Source organism: Metarhizium robertsii, assembly GCF_000187425.2.
Source record: "Metarhizium robertsii ARSEF 23 chromosome Unknown MAA_Scf_2, whole genome shotgun sequence".
NCBI lineage: Eukaryota > Fungi > Ascomycota > Sordariomycetes > Hypocreales > Clavicipitaceae > Metarhizium > Metarhizium robertsii.
Window position 1 is genome coordinate 1953667 of NW_011942160.1, and position 18165 is coordinate 1971831.

The 18165-nt window shown below is 50.9% G+C and overlaps 5 protein-coding genes across 5 annotated transcripts; 4 read left to right on the forward strand and 1 right to left on the reverse strand.

The window, feature by feature from the left end:
• Positions 1 to 170: 170 nt before the first annotated feature.
• On the forward strand, positions 171 to 2222 carry MAA_05827 (glutamate 5-kinase; the record flags this gene model as incomplete). Its single annotated transcript, XM_007823825.2, has 6 exons — positions 171 to 201; positions 512 to 562; positions 694 to 881; positions 963 to 1073; positions 1150 to 1420; positions 1492 to 2222. 6 exons carry the CDS (start codon positions 171 to 173, stop codon positions 2220 to 2222), a joined length of 1383 nt encoding a protein of 460 aa, XP_007822016.2.
• Positions 2223 to 2607: 385 nt separating this feature from the next.
• MAA_05826 (Pseudouridine synthase/archaeosine transglycosylase) lies at positions 2608 to 3282 on the reverse strand (the record flags this gene model as incomplete). The annotated part of the gene is made up of 2 exons (XM_007823824.1): positions 2608 to 2948; positions 3066 to 3282. 2 exons carry the CDS (start codon positions 3280 to 3282, stop codon positions 2608 to 2610), a joined length of 558 nt encoding a protein of 185 aa, XP_007822015.1.
• A 1120-nt stretch (positions 3283 to 4402) lies between these two features.
• On the forward strand, positions 4403 to 4752 carry MAA_05825 (oligopeptide transporter protein; the record flags this gene model as incomplete). The annotated part of the gene is made up of 2 exons (XM_007823823.1): positions 4403 to 4427; positions 4490 to 4752. The coding sequence occupies 2 exons, from the start codon at positions 4403 to 4405 to the stop codon at positions 4750 to 4752; spliced, it is 288 nt and encodes a 95-aa protein (XP_007822014.1).
• A 1479-nt stretch (positions 4753 to 6231) lies between these two features.
• On the forward strand, positions 6232 to 8293 carry MAA_05824 (glycyl-tRNA synthetase 1; the record flags this gene model as incomplete). The annotated part of the gene is made up of 2 exons (XM_007823822.1): positions 6232 to 7824; positions 7898 to 8293. The coding sequence occupies 2 exons, from the start codon at positions 6232 to 6234 to the stop codon at positions 8291 to 8293; spliced, it is 1989 nt and encodes a 662-aa protein (XP_007822013.1).
• A 4203-nt stretch (positions 8294 to 12496) lies between these two features.
• MAA_05823 (PakA) lies at positions 12497 to 15130 on the forward strand (the record flags this gene model as incomplete). The annotated part of the gene is made up of 3 exons (XM_007823821.2): positions 12497 to 14497; positions 14568 to 14667; positions 14721 to 15130. 3 exons carry the CDS (start codon positions 12497 to 12499, stop codon positions 15128 to 15130), a joined length of 2511 nt encoding a protein of 836 aa, XP_007822012.2.
• Positions 15131 to 18165: the final 3035 nt, after the last annotated feature.

An 18165-nucleotide genomic window follows, 5' to 3' on the forward strand; every position in this document is an offset into this window, starting at 1 on the left:
ATGAGTCGGCGCGACTCTAGCAGCCTATGACAACTGACGCAATCTGAAAGCGGGTCCGAAGTCGGGCTGGGATGATGCTTCAAATCCAATGAGATGGTCTGGAGAAGTCCAAAATAATGAATGCCAATGCCCATAGGGGATGCAACACCGCGCCAAAGCAAGTCTTCAAGATGACGGACGAGGCATTTACGGAGTCTCAAAGTAAGTTTGCCAACATGTGAGAATGCCTGTGACGTATGGGGAGCGCCGTCAGGACATTGTACCATGTACAACTCTGCAGAGTTTTGACAAGGAAGTCCAAATTCGCAATGCATTGTATGGCTCCATGTCAGCCGACTCTCCTCTTGTTCTTCTTGTTTGCTTCGCTTCCCGTTTCTCATTTCTTATTTTTATTTTTGTTTTCCATTTCGTCTCAAAAAGCATCCTGTTCCTGTCTCTTCAAAGTTTCTGTTTAAAGCCTTTCATGGATCTGGTCTTCCTCACGAACTTGCTGACCCCTGAGAATCAAAAGCCGCCGAGATGAAGCGGTCACGACATCAACAGACAATTGTCATTAAACTGGGTACGTCTTTGAGACAATTAGGCCCCCTTCTTTTCTACCTATTCAACGGAAATGGCCTACCGTTGTCGCCGTCATGTCTTGTTATTCTTCATGTTCCAGACGCTGCGTCTAACACGGGTCACATTGTAAAGGGACGAGCTCCATCGTGGACGAGAAGACTCATGAGCCTCTTCTGCCCATTCTTACCTTGATTGTGGACACTGCATTCAAGCTGAGAAAGAATGGCCACAGAGTTGTCATCGTCTCCTCTGGAGCTATTGGCGTCGGCCTCCAAAGAATGGAGGTCGACAAGCGCCCCAAGCATCTTGCTCAACTCCAGGTAAGCTAAAAGCGAAGCTGGATAATTATCCAACGAGTAGTAACAGAGCTTCCTCTCGCTAACATTCAGTTTCCATGGTAGGCTCTGGCAGCCATTGGACAGTGCCGTCTAATGAGCCTATGGGACAGCCTCTTTGGCCATTTGTCGCAGCCAATTGCCCAGATTCTCTTGACTAGAAATGACATTGCAGATGTACGCCTCTCTCTTGGGCCTCATGTCCCTTCTTATCCTTCCCTTTCGGACCGGCACTAACACAGCTGTGCACTAGCGTACACGATATCTGAATGCTCAGAATACAGTCAACACACTTTTGGACATGGGAGTCATTCCCATTGTCAACGAGAACGATACCCTTGCTGTTTCTGAAATTAAATTTGGCGACAACGATACCCTCTCGGCAATCACTGCGGCCATGGTTCACGCGGATCTCTTGTTCCTCATGACAGACGTTGACTGTCTGTACGACAAGAACCCGCGAACAAACGCAGATGCCAAGCCCATTGAGATTGTAGAGGATTTCTCAGTTCTCGAAGCAGATGGTAAGCCTTCTTCCCCGCACTCCATCGCAAGGTTAAATCGAGAAGTGGAAACTAATTAGCATCCAAAATAGTATCAAGTGCCGGCTCCTCTTTGGGAACAGGTGGTATGAGCACCAAGATTATCGCTGCCAAGCTGGGGACTCTGGCTGGTGTAACCACGATAATTACCCGGTCTTCCAATCCGGGGAACATCCTCGGCATCGTGCGTTACCTGCATACGCAAAAGGTCAGCAGCAGCTCATCTGCATCTGACTCTGATGACCAGCGGAGCCAGCATGGCGAGCCGCCCTTGTCTCATACCACCACCTCGTTGAACCTCATGGACCCGTCCTCCCATGTGGACGATGATGCGCCCCCTCCACTGCACACGCGGTTCCTGCCTTCGAGCGACCCGATCTCAGATCGTTACTTCTGGTTGCTGCACACTCCCCACCCCCAGGGCACCCTGTTCATTGATCAAGGCTGCCACAGGGCCTTGATGGACAAGGCTGGCTTGCTTCCCGTCGGCATTGTTGACGTTGCGGGAAACTTTGCACAACACGAGGTGGTCCGCATTGCCGTCGTCACCCGCAGGTCGACCCCAGGACCTGACGGACACATGTGGGACGGGGAGCCTTTGGAGGTTGGCCGTGCCTTGGTGAACTATGCCTCTGCGGAGATTACGAGGATCATGGGACACCAGAGCACTGACATTCAGAGCATCCTTGGCTATGCAGACAGCGAGTATGTTGCTCAGCGGTCTCACATCGGCTTCTATAGAAAGGATAGCCGTCCTGTGACTCCCATCAGCGATCTTTTCTGATGACGTTTACGGCATGTGCCGTCGCAAGGCACCCTTTTTCCCACATAGCGTAATTTTGTTCTTATTTTTCGGACATGGATCAACTACAGTTTGTGTTCAGAATATACTACAATCACAAGAGAAGTGATGTTAGAGATATTGGCATTGGTAGCTTTGCATTCCTTTTTTTTTCCCCTCTTATCCATAAAAAGATCAACATTTTGCTGTCTTCGGACGTAATATCCCTGCATAATATGGTCAACTCGCAATCTGCTCTGTCCCATGTGAAAATCTGTCCTTTTGAAACGCCTATGCAGTGTAACAAGAATGATGCCCCAAATGAACCAAAAATAACGCCAACCATCATCCACGCTATCCATCATCCTTGTTCCCCCCCTCCCCCGTCTTAAGTCGTAGCAAATAAGTTATCCTCATCACGCAGATACTCCCCGCAATCCGCCTGCCTGAAACATGTGATACCCGTCGGGTCCAACCGCCGAGCCTCAGCGGTACTTCTCGCCGTGATGCCAAAGCCCAGCGGCGTGTCGTTCATGTTGTACACCACCACGCCCTGGTGCTCGGGGCAGTCGTCCGACCATCTGCCTACGTGGGCCTTGACAATGTTACCGCCGTAGAGGAAGGGCATCTCGCCATTGGGTCGGACCCAGACTTTCCACCGGGCGTGCTCGGAGAGGATTTCGAGGGCGGTGATGTGAAGGCGGAACTTGCCGGTCTTGGTGAATTTGCCTACACCACGAGAAGAAATCACGCCATCAGTATAGGGACGGGGGGGTTAATTATCAAAGGAGGGGGCCAGGCTTGGCGTTGTTTTTTGTTGTTTTGTCGTCGTGGTGCAGGACGTACCAATACAGGTTCCCAATGAGAGAAGCTTGTCACGAGCTATCGACGTAGCGAGGTTGGCGATGGATAGGCGGACGTAGTAGACTCGGTCCTTGTTCAGACGGAAACAGAAGCGGTCTCCGTCTGAGAGGGGCGCAATGAGGTTCTTGAGAGAGTTGCCGGTGTAGTTGGCTAGCTTGGTGAAGAGGACCTTGGTCTCTTGCTCTGTGAGCGGCCGCATTTTGGTAGGCGCACAGGCGTGAATCTTGGGATTTCAGAGACGGCTATATGAGCGACTGATGGTTTTTGGACGGGCGATAAGGTATCCTGTCAGTCGGATTGTCACGAAGTCGTTGTCTAATAGTTGAAGAAGTCGGTCTGGCGGGCACTAAGATTAAAAAGCGCTGGCAGGAGAGTTGAAAAAAAAAAAGGCAGCCAGTGCTTCTCCAGGCTTATCGTGGGTGGGACCAGCAGATAAGGAGCAGCCTAGTACGGAGTACAACTGAGGTTGGTGTAGGTATATGATTGGCTGAATTGTTTCTTGTGGAGTTTACCAGATGCAAGTGATGGTATGGCCATATCGAACCTCTGACGTTTCTAGAAGAACGGGTAGTTATCGAGATTCAAGAACGATAATCTTTGGTCTTGGCTGTTTTAAAAAAGTCGATGTCATTACTAATCATTTTGACTTCATGTCTTGAATTGCCATGGTTCTGCTAAACGTGGTGAGCTTGCTGCAACCGCCCAGCTCGTCTGCCATGAACGAAGCACCGGACATTAAGAGTTTCTATGCAAGACTTAGTGGGATGCGTGGCGCAGACGAAGAAGACAAATTTTTGAATAAGAAGTGCACTCAAAGAATGGGGCTTTGGACATGTAACCTGCGACGTCCGGCTGTTGCTGTAGATGTTGGTCCATCTCACCAACTCTGTCGTTTGTCTTGCCGTCCGCGTGCCGACTGGCAGCATACATACCTAGGTACTTTGAGAAGAGGTTTGAGTCGGTCTTGATCATGCCTCCCTCTTGTTTATGCCGGTTTTTGGCCTGCGGTTAACACTGTTTACAATTTCTTCTTGTCTGCATATATATACCGTTGCAGGCGACGACTGCCCGTTCTAATCGGCCATGGAGAAGCCATCTCAGCCTATGGCTGAGCAAGGTCAAACGTCTGGATTTACTTACATTAGACCCTAGATTCGGAAGGCACACGATCCCGCAGTTAAGTTTGAAGAGTATAATTACTATGCTTACTAGGCGCGGGCCGGGGAACAGGCTTATGTTGCGCCCAAGACAAAGTGGCTTAGGCTTCTATTTGATCACTACGGATAAATATTCTGTGCCCATATGGAGTCGTCTTCGCAATGGATACACTAGGATGGGGATCAGGTAAGCGATTTCGCCATCTTGTACTACCCATCTATCACTTTGTCTTGTCTGATTCGAGGTAGGAATTGCCTTCTCCGTGATCTTTGGCTTCATGGGCGGCTACAGCGGCCACCTTATCTGGCGAGTGTATCTCGGCGTCGACAATTACCAGTTCCCGGCGAGGAATTATGGTCATCTTGGGTTCCGCATCTGGGGCACGAGCATGCGATATATCACCAACCGTCTCCAGGCACTATGGCTTCTCCTGATTCTCGGACAGGTTACAATCCAGTTCGGTCAGAACATTTCTCAGATGTCGCAGTTTAAGCTGTGCCACGTCGTTTAGATTTATCAATATTATTTCTGCGACCTGCTTGTTGAATTTGACTTATAACCTCCCACCACTGTTTGCACTAGGATACGATATCCAACGTCATGCCCCGCGGGTGGACATGGGTGAAGGTTTCGATCCGACCACGGGAGCAGTGCTTCGCAACGAGGGACGGATGCAACGACTGATGCGCGGTTTCCTGAGCGATGGTTTATTTCAAGTGTCTGTCAACGTATGGCACGTTGTATATTTCTTGGCATCGCTATCGATGTGTGGTCTAGGCACATACGCTACCATTGAAGGTGAGTTTTGAAACGTGAAATGGCCGGCGAGATTGGCGGTGCTGACAAATGATGATGATTGTTGTCAGGCATGATTGAGGCTTTCAAGCAGCCGCAGTTAAATTCTTTCTCGTGCGTTTCGCCTCTCAATTTGAATGCTTACCCGGGGGGTTGTCTTGTTTCCGGCAATGTAAGTATGTCTTTTCTTCGACATGTTGTTGGTGGCGCCTAGATTGCAGATCTATATAGTAGAAAATACAGCTGTCGTCCAAGTATGGTTGACTTGGGAGCCGTGTAGTGTGAGGCATGGAAATTGACATGAAACGAGACACCTATATATGGCGAACCATCCTATGAGGCACAACAGCGACAGTAGTTGGGCAATCACTGCCAGCCGGAGACTAGGCTTGTAAACCTGTTTGATGATTTGCCAGGGCTCTCGAGTGTGTCAAGCGTGTCGAAGATGTCGAATGATGGACATGGTATGATGCGACTCCAAATATTTGAATCTGCAAGCAAATTCATTAAGGACCAGTTGAGTCTGACGGTATTGCCTTGGAGGAGCTTGATGGCTCCATTTCCGTCGTGCCTCAGGCTCTGAGGTGCCCATGTACACAACCCTGCCGGGCTGGGTGTGTAGGTACCTGGGTCTGATGGAGGGGCAGCGGAATTGACTTCTGCTGGCGCCTGAGTTTTTCCCTCTGGTTCAATGTTTCCATCTGGCAGGCGCGACCACCACCACCATTTTTCACCTGTTTCCGTCTTTACAAAGCTCCCTCCGTATCGGCGCCAAAATCGGAACACCCACCCTCAGGCGCTCCCATTCGCCCCTTTGGCTGCCCAGGTTCCCACATCTGATGTGTTAGGGTATTGCGGCCTTCCCCTGGATCCATTTCGTTAGGCCTTGCCTTAATCGGGAGTCACACACAGAGCCGTCTTCGAGACGCTTCTAACCCCACCATCCAGTTCATCGAGGGATCAAGTGCGCCAGAGTTTGTTGTGACTCACGCACTTCGTTCCTTGAACGCCTTGATATACGCGGTGGATGAAGCCAATTCGAATTTTACCACGTTCTTCCTCTTCATATCAATCTTCCTTTGTCGCCAGCAGCATATTTCGTCGGTGCCCAGCGACCTGCCCGCGCCACTTTTCCGTTTTTCGAGCCCGCCAGGCCTACCAGGTGCCCAAGTCGCAAAAGAAGCAGCAAACCGCAATGACTACAACGGCAACGACCCTCAAGGGTCAACCCCTTGACAAGCCCGTCCTCGATGCCATGCTGAGGCGGCGCATGTTCTACACGCCCTCTTTCGAAATCTATGGTGGTGTTGGTGGTCTGTATGACTATGGTCCTCCGGGTTGCTCTCTACAGGCCAACATTGTCGATCTGTGGCGCAAGCACTTCATCCTTGAGGAGGATATGCTCGAGGTCGACTGCACTGTCCTGACGCCCCACGACGTTCTCAAGACCAGTGGCCACGTCGACAAGTTTGCCGACTGGATGTGCAAGGACCCCAAGAACGGCGAAATCATGCGAGCCGACCACTTCGTCGAGGCGATTCTCGAGGCGAGACTAAACGGCGACAAGGAGGCCCGTGGTCAAAAGGTGGAAGAGAAGGACGATCCCAAGAAAAAGAAGAAGAAGGCCAAGTCCGAGGCCGTAAAGCTGGACGATGCTGTTGTCCAGGAATACGAAGAGGTTCTGGCCAGAATCGACAACTACGACGGCCCTCAACTTGGTGAACTCATCAAGAAATACGACCTCAAGAACCTGGCCACCGGTGTCTTACCGTCGGACCCCGTTTCGTTCAACCTCATGTTCCAGACTTCAATCGGCCCAAGCAGCAACCTTCCCGGCTACCTGCGCCCCGAAACTGCTCAGGGCCAGTTTCTCAACTTTGCCAAGCTCCTCGAATTCAACCAGAGCCAGATGCCCTTTGCCTCTGCCTCCATTGGCAAGTCATACAGAAATGAGATTTCGCCCCGCGCTGGTCTGCTCCGAGTCCGAGAATTCTTGATGGCCGAGATTGAACACTTTGTTGACCCGCACGGTGGCAAGAAGCATCACCGATTCCACGAAGTTGAAGACGTTGTACTCCTCCTCTTGGATCGCGATACCCAACTTTCCGGTAAGACGGAGACCAAGAGAGTAACCGTCGGCGAGGCAGTCAAGTCTGGCCTTGTGGACAATGAGACTCTCGGCTACTTCCTTGCCAGAATCCACCTCTTTCTGGACAAGATTGGTGTCGACCTGTCAAAAATGCGCTTCCGTCAGCACATGGCCAACGAAATGGCTCATTACGCCTGCGACTGCTGGGACGCCGAGTTGCTCACTAGCTCTGGCTGGGTCGAGTGCGTTGGTTGTGCTGATCGCAGCGCCTACGACCTGTCGGTCCATGCCAAGAAGACTGGCGCGCCTCTTGTGGTTCGTGAGCGTCTGGAAGAGCCCCTTGTCATCGAGGAATGGCAAGTAGATATTGAGAAGAAGAAGTTTGGTCCTTTGTTCAAGAAGGATGCCAAGACAGTGGAGACGGCTCTGCTGGCCACTTCGCAAGAGGAGCGGGAGAAGCTCGCCAAGCAGCTCAAAGACTCGGGCAAGATTTCTTTGGACGTTGCCGGTGTTGGCGATGGCAAGGTTGAGGTCGGCAGTGATACTCTCAAGATTGAGTTCCGAAAGAGAATCGAGAATACGAGAGAATTCACTCCCAACGTCATTGAGCCTTCATTCGGCATCGGTCGTATTCTGTACTCTCTGATTGAGCACAACTTCTGGACTCGTGGCAGTGACGGTGGAGATGAAGCCCGTGGCGTGCGTTGCCCCAACCCCCAACTATACTACAAATCACATATCATTACAAGATGCTGACTGAGCTGAACAATAGGTCCTTTCATTCCCTCCCACAGTGGCTCCTACCAAAGTCCTCATCGTTCCTCTATCGAACAACGTCCAGTTCCGCCCCATTATCAAGAAGCTCTCTCAACAACTCCGACTTGCCGGTATCTCTAGCCGCATCGACGACTCGTCAGCCAGTATCGGTAAGCGATACAGCCGAAACGACGAGCTTGGTACTCCCCTCGGCATCACTGTCGACTTCCAGACCCTCCAGGACGACACCATTACACTGAGAGACCGCGACTCCACAGCTCAGGTCCGAGCTGAAGAATCCAAAATCTTGGATGCTATCAAAGCTCTTGTTGACGGCTCAAAGAACTGGGAGAAGGTGGCTTCTGAGCTGCCCAAGTTTGAGGGCCAGGAGGTGGAGGTTGCCGTCCGCTAAAACGAAAGGCAAAGTTGCACTCGTGAAGATGAAAAATAAGCCGGTGTGATGAACGGGGATGTAGGTCGGTCGTGTGAATGGGAATATACGCAGGTTTATATTTACTTGCCGTTCTGAGCGAACGTAGAACCGCGTGGCATATAGCTTGTTTTAGAGTCAATCTAGATGCTGGCTTCATAAACGAGGCTCATATGAATATCTAGTCATTCAATTATCGTACAATCGGCAGCACTACATCACGTCCGGAATCTATGGCTAATTCTTTCCTGGACTCTGATTCGGCCAATATCCGGGGGGGCAGGGCGTATTTTGGGCCATATTACAATTACAATTAGAGGGTGGAGAGAGATAACCAGCAGCGTTCCCAAAATATCAAGCATCCCCTAACTATTGAATTAATACCTAAATATATAGGTAAGGTAGCGGTGGGCGCTATTTGTGTAGTAACCTCCGCACTCTGTAATTTAAAGGGGCTTGTAATAAGAAGAGTGTGGGTTCTACCCCTTGCAACCGCGTGTAAATACTGGCTGTGTGTGTTTGTTCTGAATGGATGCCTCGATATTGATTATCTCCGTGTGTGTGTCCATCCATGTATGTCATCACTATGGAGCTCGAGTCAGGGGTCGAAATACAACGGTACAGGCCCTCAACTAATCCCGTAGCTATTGTGGGAAACTCGGATGAGGACGGTGGACCGAATGACGGCGATCTGCAACGAGCCCGGTGGACGGTGGGCACTAGCAAAGCGGTCGTGCGGGAGTTCAATAGCAGGGCTGTGAGGAGGCAGATGACTCTCTGGTGGTGTTTTGTTAATGGAGCATTTCTTGCACTGAAATTTGCATGTTACTGCCAAGATGACAAGATGGCTTTCCGACTTGCCGGTTACAGAATTTGTTTGTTCGTTTGAGGTAGCATCTGTAGAGATCGCCCACCACGACGGAAGCGAAGGTGGCTGGGACCTGTTTCTCAAACTTGGGTCAGTCGCAATGAAACAAACAGCAACCGACTCGTATCTTTTACGTGACTTTTTCATCTAATTGATATGAGGGAGATTAGTCACTTTTTGAACAGGCCTGAATTTGTACAGAAGTGACTGGCCCAGTCGGACGGTTGGCTCGGGCAACCAAATGATGGACGTGGGGTGCTTCTAAGAAGCACCCAAATGTATGTATGGTAGGGTAGATTTGTCAATCGACAAGCATACAGGTATAACCCAATAGAAGTAGAGCAAACCGTGCAGGACTCCATGGCACGCGATATCGGTGAGGCATCTGACATAGTCAAATACCAGTCGCTCCCCCCGGACAGATTGATTGAGGAGGGGGGGCCATGTTGACCCGCAAGACAGATGATGGAAATGTTTGAGAAAACACGAGCTTTTGACAGGCGTCGTGTTCCTAGAGAGCCTCAGGACATGCTTATTCAGTGTTTTGCTAGTTGCTAGTAGTTCTTTTTGAGTTTCAACGACAAGTAAAACAAATTGCTAATGTCTGGTGGCAACTGAGACGATTGGCTTGACAGAAAGGTGGGAAAATAAGAGGGTGTTTCATCTTGCTGGCCCCTGATTGATGAGTGCGACAAAGGCGTAACAACAGATTTCAGGGGCCCAGGACCTTTCCAAATTCAATACAGCGGATATAGAGTATGATTTCTCGAATTTAATGAGGAGTAGGGAGGCACGCCAAAGATGCAATACCGCGAAACTGCTGTGGCTTGAATAAGACGCCCGTGAACAGCCGCTACCTCGGTCCGATGCTGAGGAAGCAGGAAGGAGGACGTAATAGGGAGCAGCGTTAAAATATCAAGTCAAGCCGTTGCAGAGTGAATCGAGTCCCGAAACTGACGTCGGCATTGCCCGCATTGCCCGCAGACGAGCGAATGGACGATAAGACAGGTTCGTTTGCGGTTTGACCAGGGTCGACAAGGTAAATCCTGTGTCTGGAGCATCTGGAAGCGCTCTGCCTGCAAATTTGACCAAAGAATGTTGCAAGCAGACGTAAAGCTGAGTCGTCCTGAAGCGACCCAGCGATTTCCATCTCCCCTCCCCCACTTCGAATGTCACTGGCTGGCAGTGGTTGCCTACCCCAGCTCTGGTGCGGCTCTTGGCCACCTCGTCATGTTGGTTCTTGCCCGTTGCCGCTGGTCCCTGCTGCCGTTCGCCCAGCATTAGAGAGGGGCTAGGCGGCCCAACCATGCTCTGAATCTTTGTCCAGTGGCAAGTGTGCCGTGCGCCAGCCAACAGCGTTGGCCACAAACTGGCGGGTGGTGCCTTCCCTGACACTCGCATCAATTCATATCCACACCTTGCCAAGACGAGTAAGTTGTCTGGTGATGGCTGCACAGTTCGTTGCTTCAAGTGAGCATCAATCGATGCCTGCTAGGTACTTCAGTACCTAATAGGTCCTTGGTAGGCGTTTGCAGGTTGGCGACTGAGCAAATGGCATCTGACTAATTTAAACAAGAACAAGTGAGCACAGCTTGATATTACTACTTACTTAAGTAGTACTACTGCAAATTCAATACCCTGTGCTCTCTGTACTCGGGGTAGACGATTCTCAGACACGCAGGGAATCTGTACTTTTAGCATAAAGTACGGAGTACGGAGTAGTGCGTACTTGGCAACTTGGCAACTGGATGCATGCAGATGGCAGATGCAAGACTCTGTGCTCCGTGCTCCGTGCTCCATGCTCCGTACAGTTCGTTCGAGCCAACCCACCATGTTCCTGGCCGACAAAAGATCTCGTACGGCCTCAATGCCCGACTCTAACGCCTCAGATGCCCAGCCCCTGTTGACGTCGTCCTCGTGCTTTGTATAATGTGCCTGGTGTCAAGTAATGATACAAAGAGGCTAGCAAGTAGTAACACATATGAAGCCCTGGCTCAGCGCCAATCCAACACAGCCCACATGCCCTCTCTCGCCAGCACCGCCCAATCTGCGATTGATTGCGCGAAACGCAGCCCACCTCTAGTTTCGGTGGTGTCGACTTGGTGTCGGCGCTCGATTGCACATACCAACCTCTAAGTACTAGGTAGGTGCACATGTAGGTACCCATGTGCTGTGTAGCATCTCCGCCTCTGGATATGTCCTCCGTGCTGTGCTCATCATAGTCGCAGCCCGTGCTCCGCCCATCTCCATTTCTGCCCATCCCTCCTTGCCTCGTCGTCTTTGGCTGCAGACCTCCCTCCTCCAACACTTTCATGCTTCAAGTTGCTTCTCCGGCTTCCGACCGCTTTATACCGTCGACGCTCTCACTGTCTGTTTGCCGGCGACTCTGTCTTGGTTCTCATTCGTTTTCTCCTCTTTCTTTTTTTTTTTTTATTTTGGAAAAGGCCCGTGGTTATTTTGGCTGTCGCCTGCAATCAAAACGAATATCCCGCTTCCCCTCCCTCCTCTTGGAATCAATACCCAACGACCCTGGCACTTGACCGCTGCTCCTGAGCCAGAGAGGCCAGAGAGGCCAGACGCGCCAGAACAATCAGTAACCCCCAGGTTCATGCGCCGGCGCCCCTCTTTCGTCTCGACTTCACCACAACGTCAGCAACAGTCGCCCCAGACTGCGGTAGCGATTCAGAGGCAGGCGGCCTGGTTCTAACTTTGTCTCGTTTCTGTCTCCAGTCGCTTCTTTATTTATCACGTTGTACCCTGCAAGTATCAATTGCGCCCTGGCCCAACTCCCTTCTGCGCTCTGCCTGCATCTGTATCTGTATCTGCTTGGCTAGACGTTGAACGGCAGTCCCAGGGGCTCTGGGCATTCGAAACGGACGAAACCGGCGGCATCATATTGCATATCATAGATCGACGTCGGCGCGTTTTATTTTTGCAGCCATGGCACAAAACGGGTACGTAGATGTCGTTTCGGTTGTCGTCTCCCCGATCCCTCAGCTGCATTCAACCCGTAATACAGAGCCAACCACTTGTCACCACATCCACTACTATTCATAAGGCCCTTAAGACCCTGCAGGGAGAAGAAACAAAAAGAAGTGCTGCCCCGTTCATGAGTGACTTTTCGGTGTCTGTAAACTGGCCTTGGCTCGTACGGGATTTCACTATCGGGCTCTGCGGGCAAGGAACTTGATTCAATGGTCACCCATTGAATCATTGCCTCGCTCCGTCAGAGTTCGTTTGGCTTTACTTTACTGAGCAACCTTATGATATCAATTTCGAGCTGACAAGGTCTTAGCCTCTATTCCGCCAGCCAGTTCATGAACCCTGGTCCGGCTCCCAAACCACCTACAGACAGACCTCGACTTGCCTTAACGCCCAGTGCCAATCTACCCGGCAACATGGCGAACATGGCCATTTCACCTATTCGAAGTACCGCCACATCGACGTACACCGGCTCTACTATCTCCTTGCCCATCGCTCGCCAGCAGTCTAATAACATGGATGGTATGGGGGGAGTTGCTGTCAAGAAAGAAGGATGGGCATCGGTCAAGGAGAGCAAGAACTTTATCCAGCCTTGGAAACAAAAGTATTTGATCCTTCGAAAGGAGTCTCTCGACTTCCACAAAACTGAAGGAGGCAAAGTGTCTTATACCCTATATCTAAAAGATGTTGTTAATGTTGGCAGGGTTGAGGCTGCTGGTACCATTTTTGAAATCAAAAGAAAACCCGATGGCGCTTCGAACAGCCCGGGTGACGACGATGGCCAAACAAAGACCCTACATATCAAAGTCAAAGGAGATGATGAACTCTATGAGTGGATTGACTTCATCTACGGCGCGTGCCCTGGCATGGGTGGCGTGAGCAACCCGACCAACTTTTCTCACGCAGTTCATGTTGGGTTTGACCCCCAAACCGGCGAATTTGTCGGTTTGCCGCCTGAATGGTCGAAACTACTCAATTCATCCGCAATCACGAAGGAAGATTATGAGCGCAATCCCCAGGCTGTATTTGAAGTACTAGACTTCTATACCGATCTTGCGAAGAGAGCCGAAAATCCCAACCAGTATTCTAGCATGACTCCTACTCCTCCAGGGGGCATGCAACAAAAACAAATCGGGGCCGGGGCCGGGGCAGGTATCGCTCCTCCTCGTCCGGCCCCTCCGACACCAACGCAGCGAAACATGAGTTATGGTACTACACCTCCCCAATCTAGCAACGGCCCGCAAAGACGCCCTACTCTCGGGGACCAGCAGCAACAGCGTCAGCAAATGCAGAACATGGCTCCCAATTATGTATCTCAGGACGCCCTCAGAGAGGAGCAGCGTAGGAAGCAGATGGAAGCCCAGCGCCAGCGTGAGGCTGAAGACCGAGAACGCCGGGAAATGGAGGCTTACAATGCATCCCTTCCTAAGAACAAGGTGCCCCTCGCCCAGCAAGAGATTGGTGGTTATGGTGGTACTTCTGGAGGCTCACCACATGGCGATCGATTCAACCCTACTAGAGCCGCTCCCCCGGCGCCGAAGCTATCAGGGAGCCCAGCAAATGGTATGCGTGCTCAGAGACCAGCTCCTCCCCCACCATCATCTACTTCCTCGCCTCGCCCTCCCCAAGCAGCTCAAGCAAGCTCCTCTCGCGACCCTACCGGTCAATCCTCCAGAATCCCCCGCAACGACGGTTCGCCAGCATCTAGAAATCCAAATGGTACTCAGTCTCAGCCAAGACAACCACAGCCGGCGCAAGGTGTGTCACGCTTGCCAGCTCCTGTCAAGCCGCTGAACGTGGCACCTAAGCCCAGCCAGGCTCACCCAGCGGAGGGAATCAAGGCTGCCGAAGCAGCCCTCACCGCCAAGCCCTCACCGTCGGAGCGCAAGCAAGATGTACGCATGTCGACAATGTCGGAAAATGAGGTCATGGCCAAACTCAAGGAAGCTGTGTCAAAGGATGACCCCAACATGTCATACTCTAAACAGAAGAAGATTGGTCAAGGGGCTTCTGGCTCCGTGTATGTGGCCAAAATCAAGGAGACTGCTCAGGGTGTTGCCCGAGAGGTCCTGCGGCAACAGGGTGCCCGAGCACAAGTCGCCATTAAGCAGATGGATCTTGCCCATCAGCCCAGAAAGGAACTGATTGTAAACGAAATCATGGTCATGAAGGACAGTCGGCACAGAAATATTGTCAACTTTCTTGATGCTTTCCTACGAAACAACAATCAGGAACTTTGGGTTGTTATGGAGTATATGGAAGGTGGTGCTCTGACAGACGTCATTGACAACAACCCATCCATTTCTGAAGAGCAGATTTCGACCATTTGCAATGAAGTGAGTTATGTTCCTTGTGACTCGCCCACAAAGAAAACAAGCTACAGGCTTGCTAACATTCATTTTTAAGACCTGCCACGGATTACAACACCTTCATTCTCAAAGCATTATCCACCGAGATATCAAAAGTGACAATGTTCTGCTAGATGCTCGGGGAAATGTTAAAATCAGTTAGTTTGCTTTTTTAAAGTATGAAAAAGTCAGAATGCTAACCTTACAACAGCTGATTTTGGATTTTGTGCCAAGCTCACAGAGACCAAGTCGAAGCGAGCCACCATGGTTGGAACACCATACTGGATGGCGCCAGAAGTTGTCAAGCAGAAGGAATATGGCCCCAAAGTCGATATTTGGTCATTGGGCATCATGGCCATTGAAATGATCGAATCTGAACCGCCATATCTCAATGAGGAGCCTTTGAAGGCTCTATATTTGATCGCCACTAACGGAACCCCTCGCCTCAAGAAGCCCGAAAAGTTGAGCAAGGAGCTCAAGGCATTCCTCTCAGTCTGTCTTTGCGTAGACGTCAAAAGCCGTGCTTCGGCTGATGAGCTGCTGGCACATGACTTTTTGAAATACGGGTGCCCACTAGGCAGCTTAGCAGAGCTCTTGGCGTTCAAGAAGCATGCGAAATAAACAGTACTATCTTTCCAGGTGCATCAAATTTGGCCCTTTACCAAGCAGGATACCGCACATTTTAAGGATCGATTTGGCTAAATTCGGAATAACATGCATACCGTTTTAGCAAGAATGACGTGAATATTTTGGCGTTTGGGTTGGGATTCAGAGACAACCGTATCTGCCTCTTGAGCAAGCGTCTGACAAGTTTGGTGCTTGAGGGATCTGTGACTGAGAAAGGATTGTGGTTTTGGTCACATGGGTTTAGATTCAGGACGTTCCTGTACTGGGAGCTCTGTAAGAGGAGAGGCAGACATATAGTGGTGGTTTAGAGGGAGTTTGTTGAAGTTGCAGCTACAGTGGCGACTTGCATATTTATGGACTCTCAACCAGCCTGGAGATACATATTAATACTAAATAGAGGATGTGGTCATGCAATAGGATACATCATTTATGCAAAGTGTATTCCCCGGCTCTTTTCACATTTGACACAGTTGAAATGCAGTATATGGGTCATTGCTGACAAAATCCCTGGGCTGTCAAAGACAGGACATGAGGCAATACAAGAAGAATCTTGGGTAGTTGTCTCGGCGAGTTTCCCATCTCGCACCTCAAGGCACAAAGGGAGGCTCACGTGTGTGTTTCAGCATCACTTGTTTGGCAGATCTTGGATCGCCCCAAGGAATGCAGCCCGCGATTGGTGTGCTTGACGATGAGCCGCTATCAAGTTGACAGGTCAGTGGGTGTACACTACGGAGTATTCTGTTGAAGGATCTACGATTGGATATTATTATCACGCAAGTCTTTATCCGGGCAGGAAGCTCCGCTGCACGTTCATTCCCATGTACCTACCCTAAGTCGGGAATGAAGTGCCTACCTGGTAGATATCTGAGCATGGCCCGGAAGTCGCGAACAGGAAGCTGCGTGTTCGAGATGATGATGTTCGTTGAATGCTACATGTAGGGCCACCTACCTACTTGGACGTACCTAGGTTGGCACCTCTTGCACCTTCATGCACCTAGACATGTCTGTATCATGGCCAGGGGCTGTAGGTGGGGAGGGGGGTCTCTGGGTGCGGGTACCAGACGTGATGTGGAGCCGGAGGGAAGGCGAAGGGGATCAGGGCAGCCACACCAATTGGCAATTGGCTTGGTGGACGACGTTTTATACGTTGACCTTTTTACTCCCGTACTCCCATGTGGCCCTCCAGTTGATGATGCGCCAATGACATTCATGGCCTGTCCCCTGAAATAATGCCCGACTGAGTTAGCCAAGACGGGCGAGGGGGAAAAAGGGGGGTGACGGGCAACGCAAGAGGTGTGCCTGGCCGGGGTTTTGTATTGAGACGCCTGGCTGCCCACAATCATCAGGGCCGCTGCCCCCCCTGGCAGATTCACGTTAATCATACAATGTATGCCGAGAGGTCTGGACGGGAGAGATGATGTGCAGGCGGAAAAGGAAGGCTAACATATCGCGTTCCGCGGACGGCATGGTTTGCGTGCGATGATGCAACACCATACGGGTAAGGAGGCTTTACCCTTCCTTGTACCCTCTTGATGACGCATCAGAGGAATTGGTTGACGATTCGAGAAGATATCTGATGGCCCAAGAAGCAGATGGGCTACGAATCGTCATTGGGTCACTGGACTGAGGGCATGATCCGTATTACAGAGTACACCTTTTTGTTTGGACATTTATTACATTTACTAGGGGCAGGGCTGTCCGTCAAATGTAGCCGCAACAAAGGGGGCGTGCAAGGACTAGAACTAGGAGGTTTTACGTTACGCTTCAACAGTTTGTTCGTTGTGAACAGCCGCCTATGTATCTATATTGGGAGAAACAATATCGACGGCTTGGTCTGGATACTCACTGGAGGCAGACTGCGTCTTGAACGTTGTGCACGGATAGCGGGACGAATTACATGCATAAAGCTGGGCTTCGTATCTCCCGTATGCACCGCCGTTTAGATTACGGCTTGAGTAAACTTGGGTCTAGGTCCAGGTAAGCCGACGCCAACAATTTAGTAATACTACTCCGTACTTGGCACACACAGCGGGATGTGACAGTAGAAGATGCAGAGCCAACGGCGGACTGAGGTTGGATTTGCAGGCAAAGGCGTGCAGGGCAGTCTCGATCCCTGGCCTCTTGTGGCTAGACGCTCGTAAGCAGGGTGCGAGAAGAGACGAAGGCGCGTGGCGGTCGGGATGCGGACATGGGATGTCGTCGAGTTGAATGCATAGTCGTGCCTGACATTTTAACTGCCCTCACTCTCTGATAGATGAGATACAGAGTGGTTGGTCCATACATAAGCCCTGTGATGGCGTTTTGTTTCAGTACAGAGAATAATGCGAGGCTCGTCTTTTAACTGGCTGCCAGGTACTCCGTTGTATGCTCCCTTGACTTGAGGGCGGGCTGTCGTGCGGTGTCGTGGCAAGGTTACACGGGCTGCATCACTATTCATTTACTATAACTCAAGTAAGTAAGTATCACAAAAGATTTTATGGGGTGTTTTTTTTAATTGGATGATACATGTCAAGCGGAATCGTTGGCGGAGGCTCGAGGTTTGCGAAGAGACGATTTTGAACGCCCACATGGCAGTTGCGTCAAAAGTCTCGGGTGTCAACTCTTGCGTGGTAGATAGCAGCAATCCGAGAGCACAATTGAAGCCATTGGCCCTCCATGCTGATCCAGATCAGCGCTCGCGTTGCTTGAGGCTGTAAGGATACAATATGCGGAAGCCTCAGCATTCGGGCCGGGACATTTGAAGCCTCAAGTGGTCCAATGCTGGCCGATCAAGGTGGTCTCCTGCTCAAGTGCTGGTACTTGAGGAACCAGACCGCGATGCCGCGTAATTCACTGTACCACAGTGTGCTAGACCACCAGACAACTGATGTGCAGGTTCAATGTTGGCTCAAGGTGCAGGCTCCCCCAGCCAGTGCTGAGGTCCAGTCAACGCTCCGCCAGCCCGACAGATGCTGCACCCACAGCGGCGCTCCTGACTCTTGCATCCGTGCTCAGAGCCCAGCACATGGGTTGACGTTGACCTGGCCTGT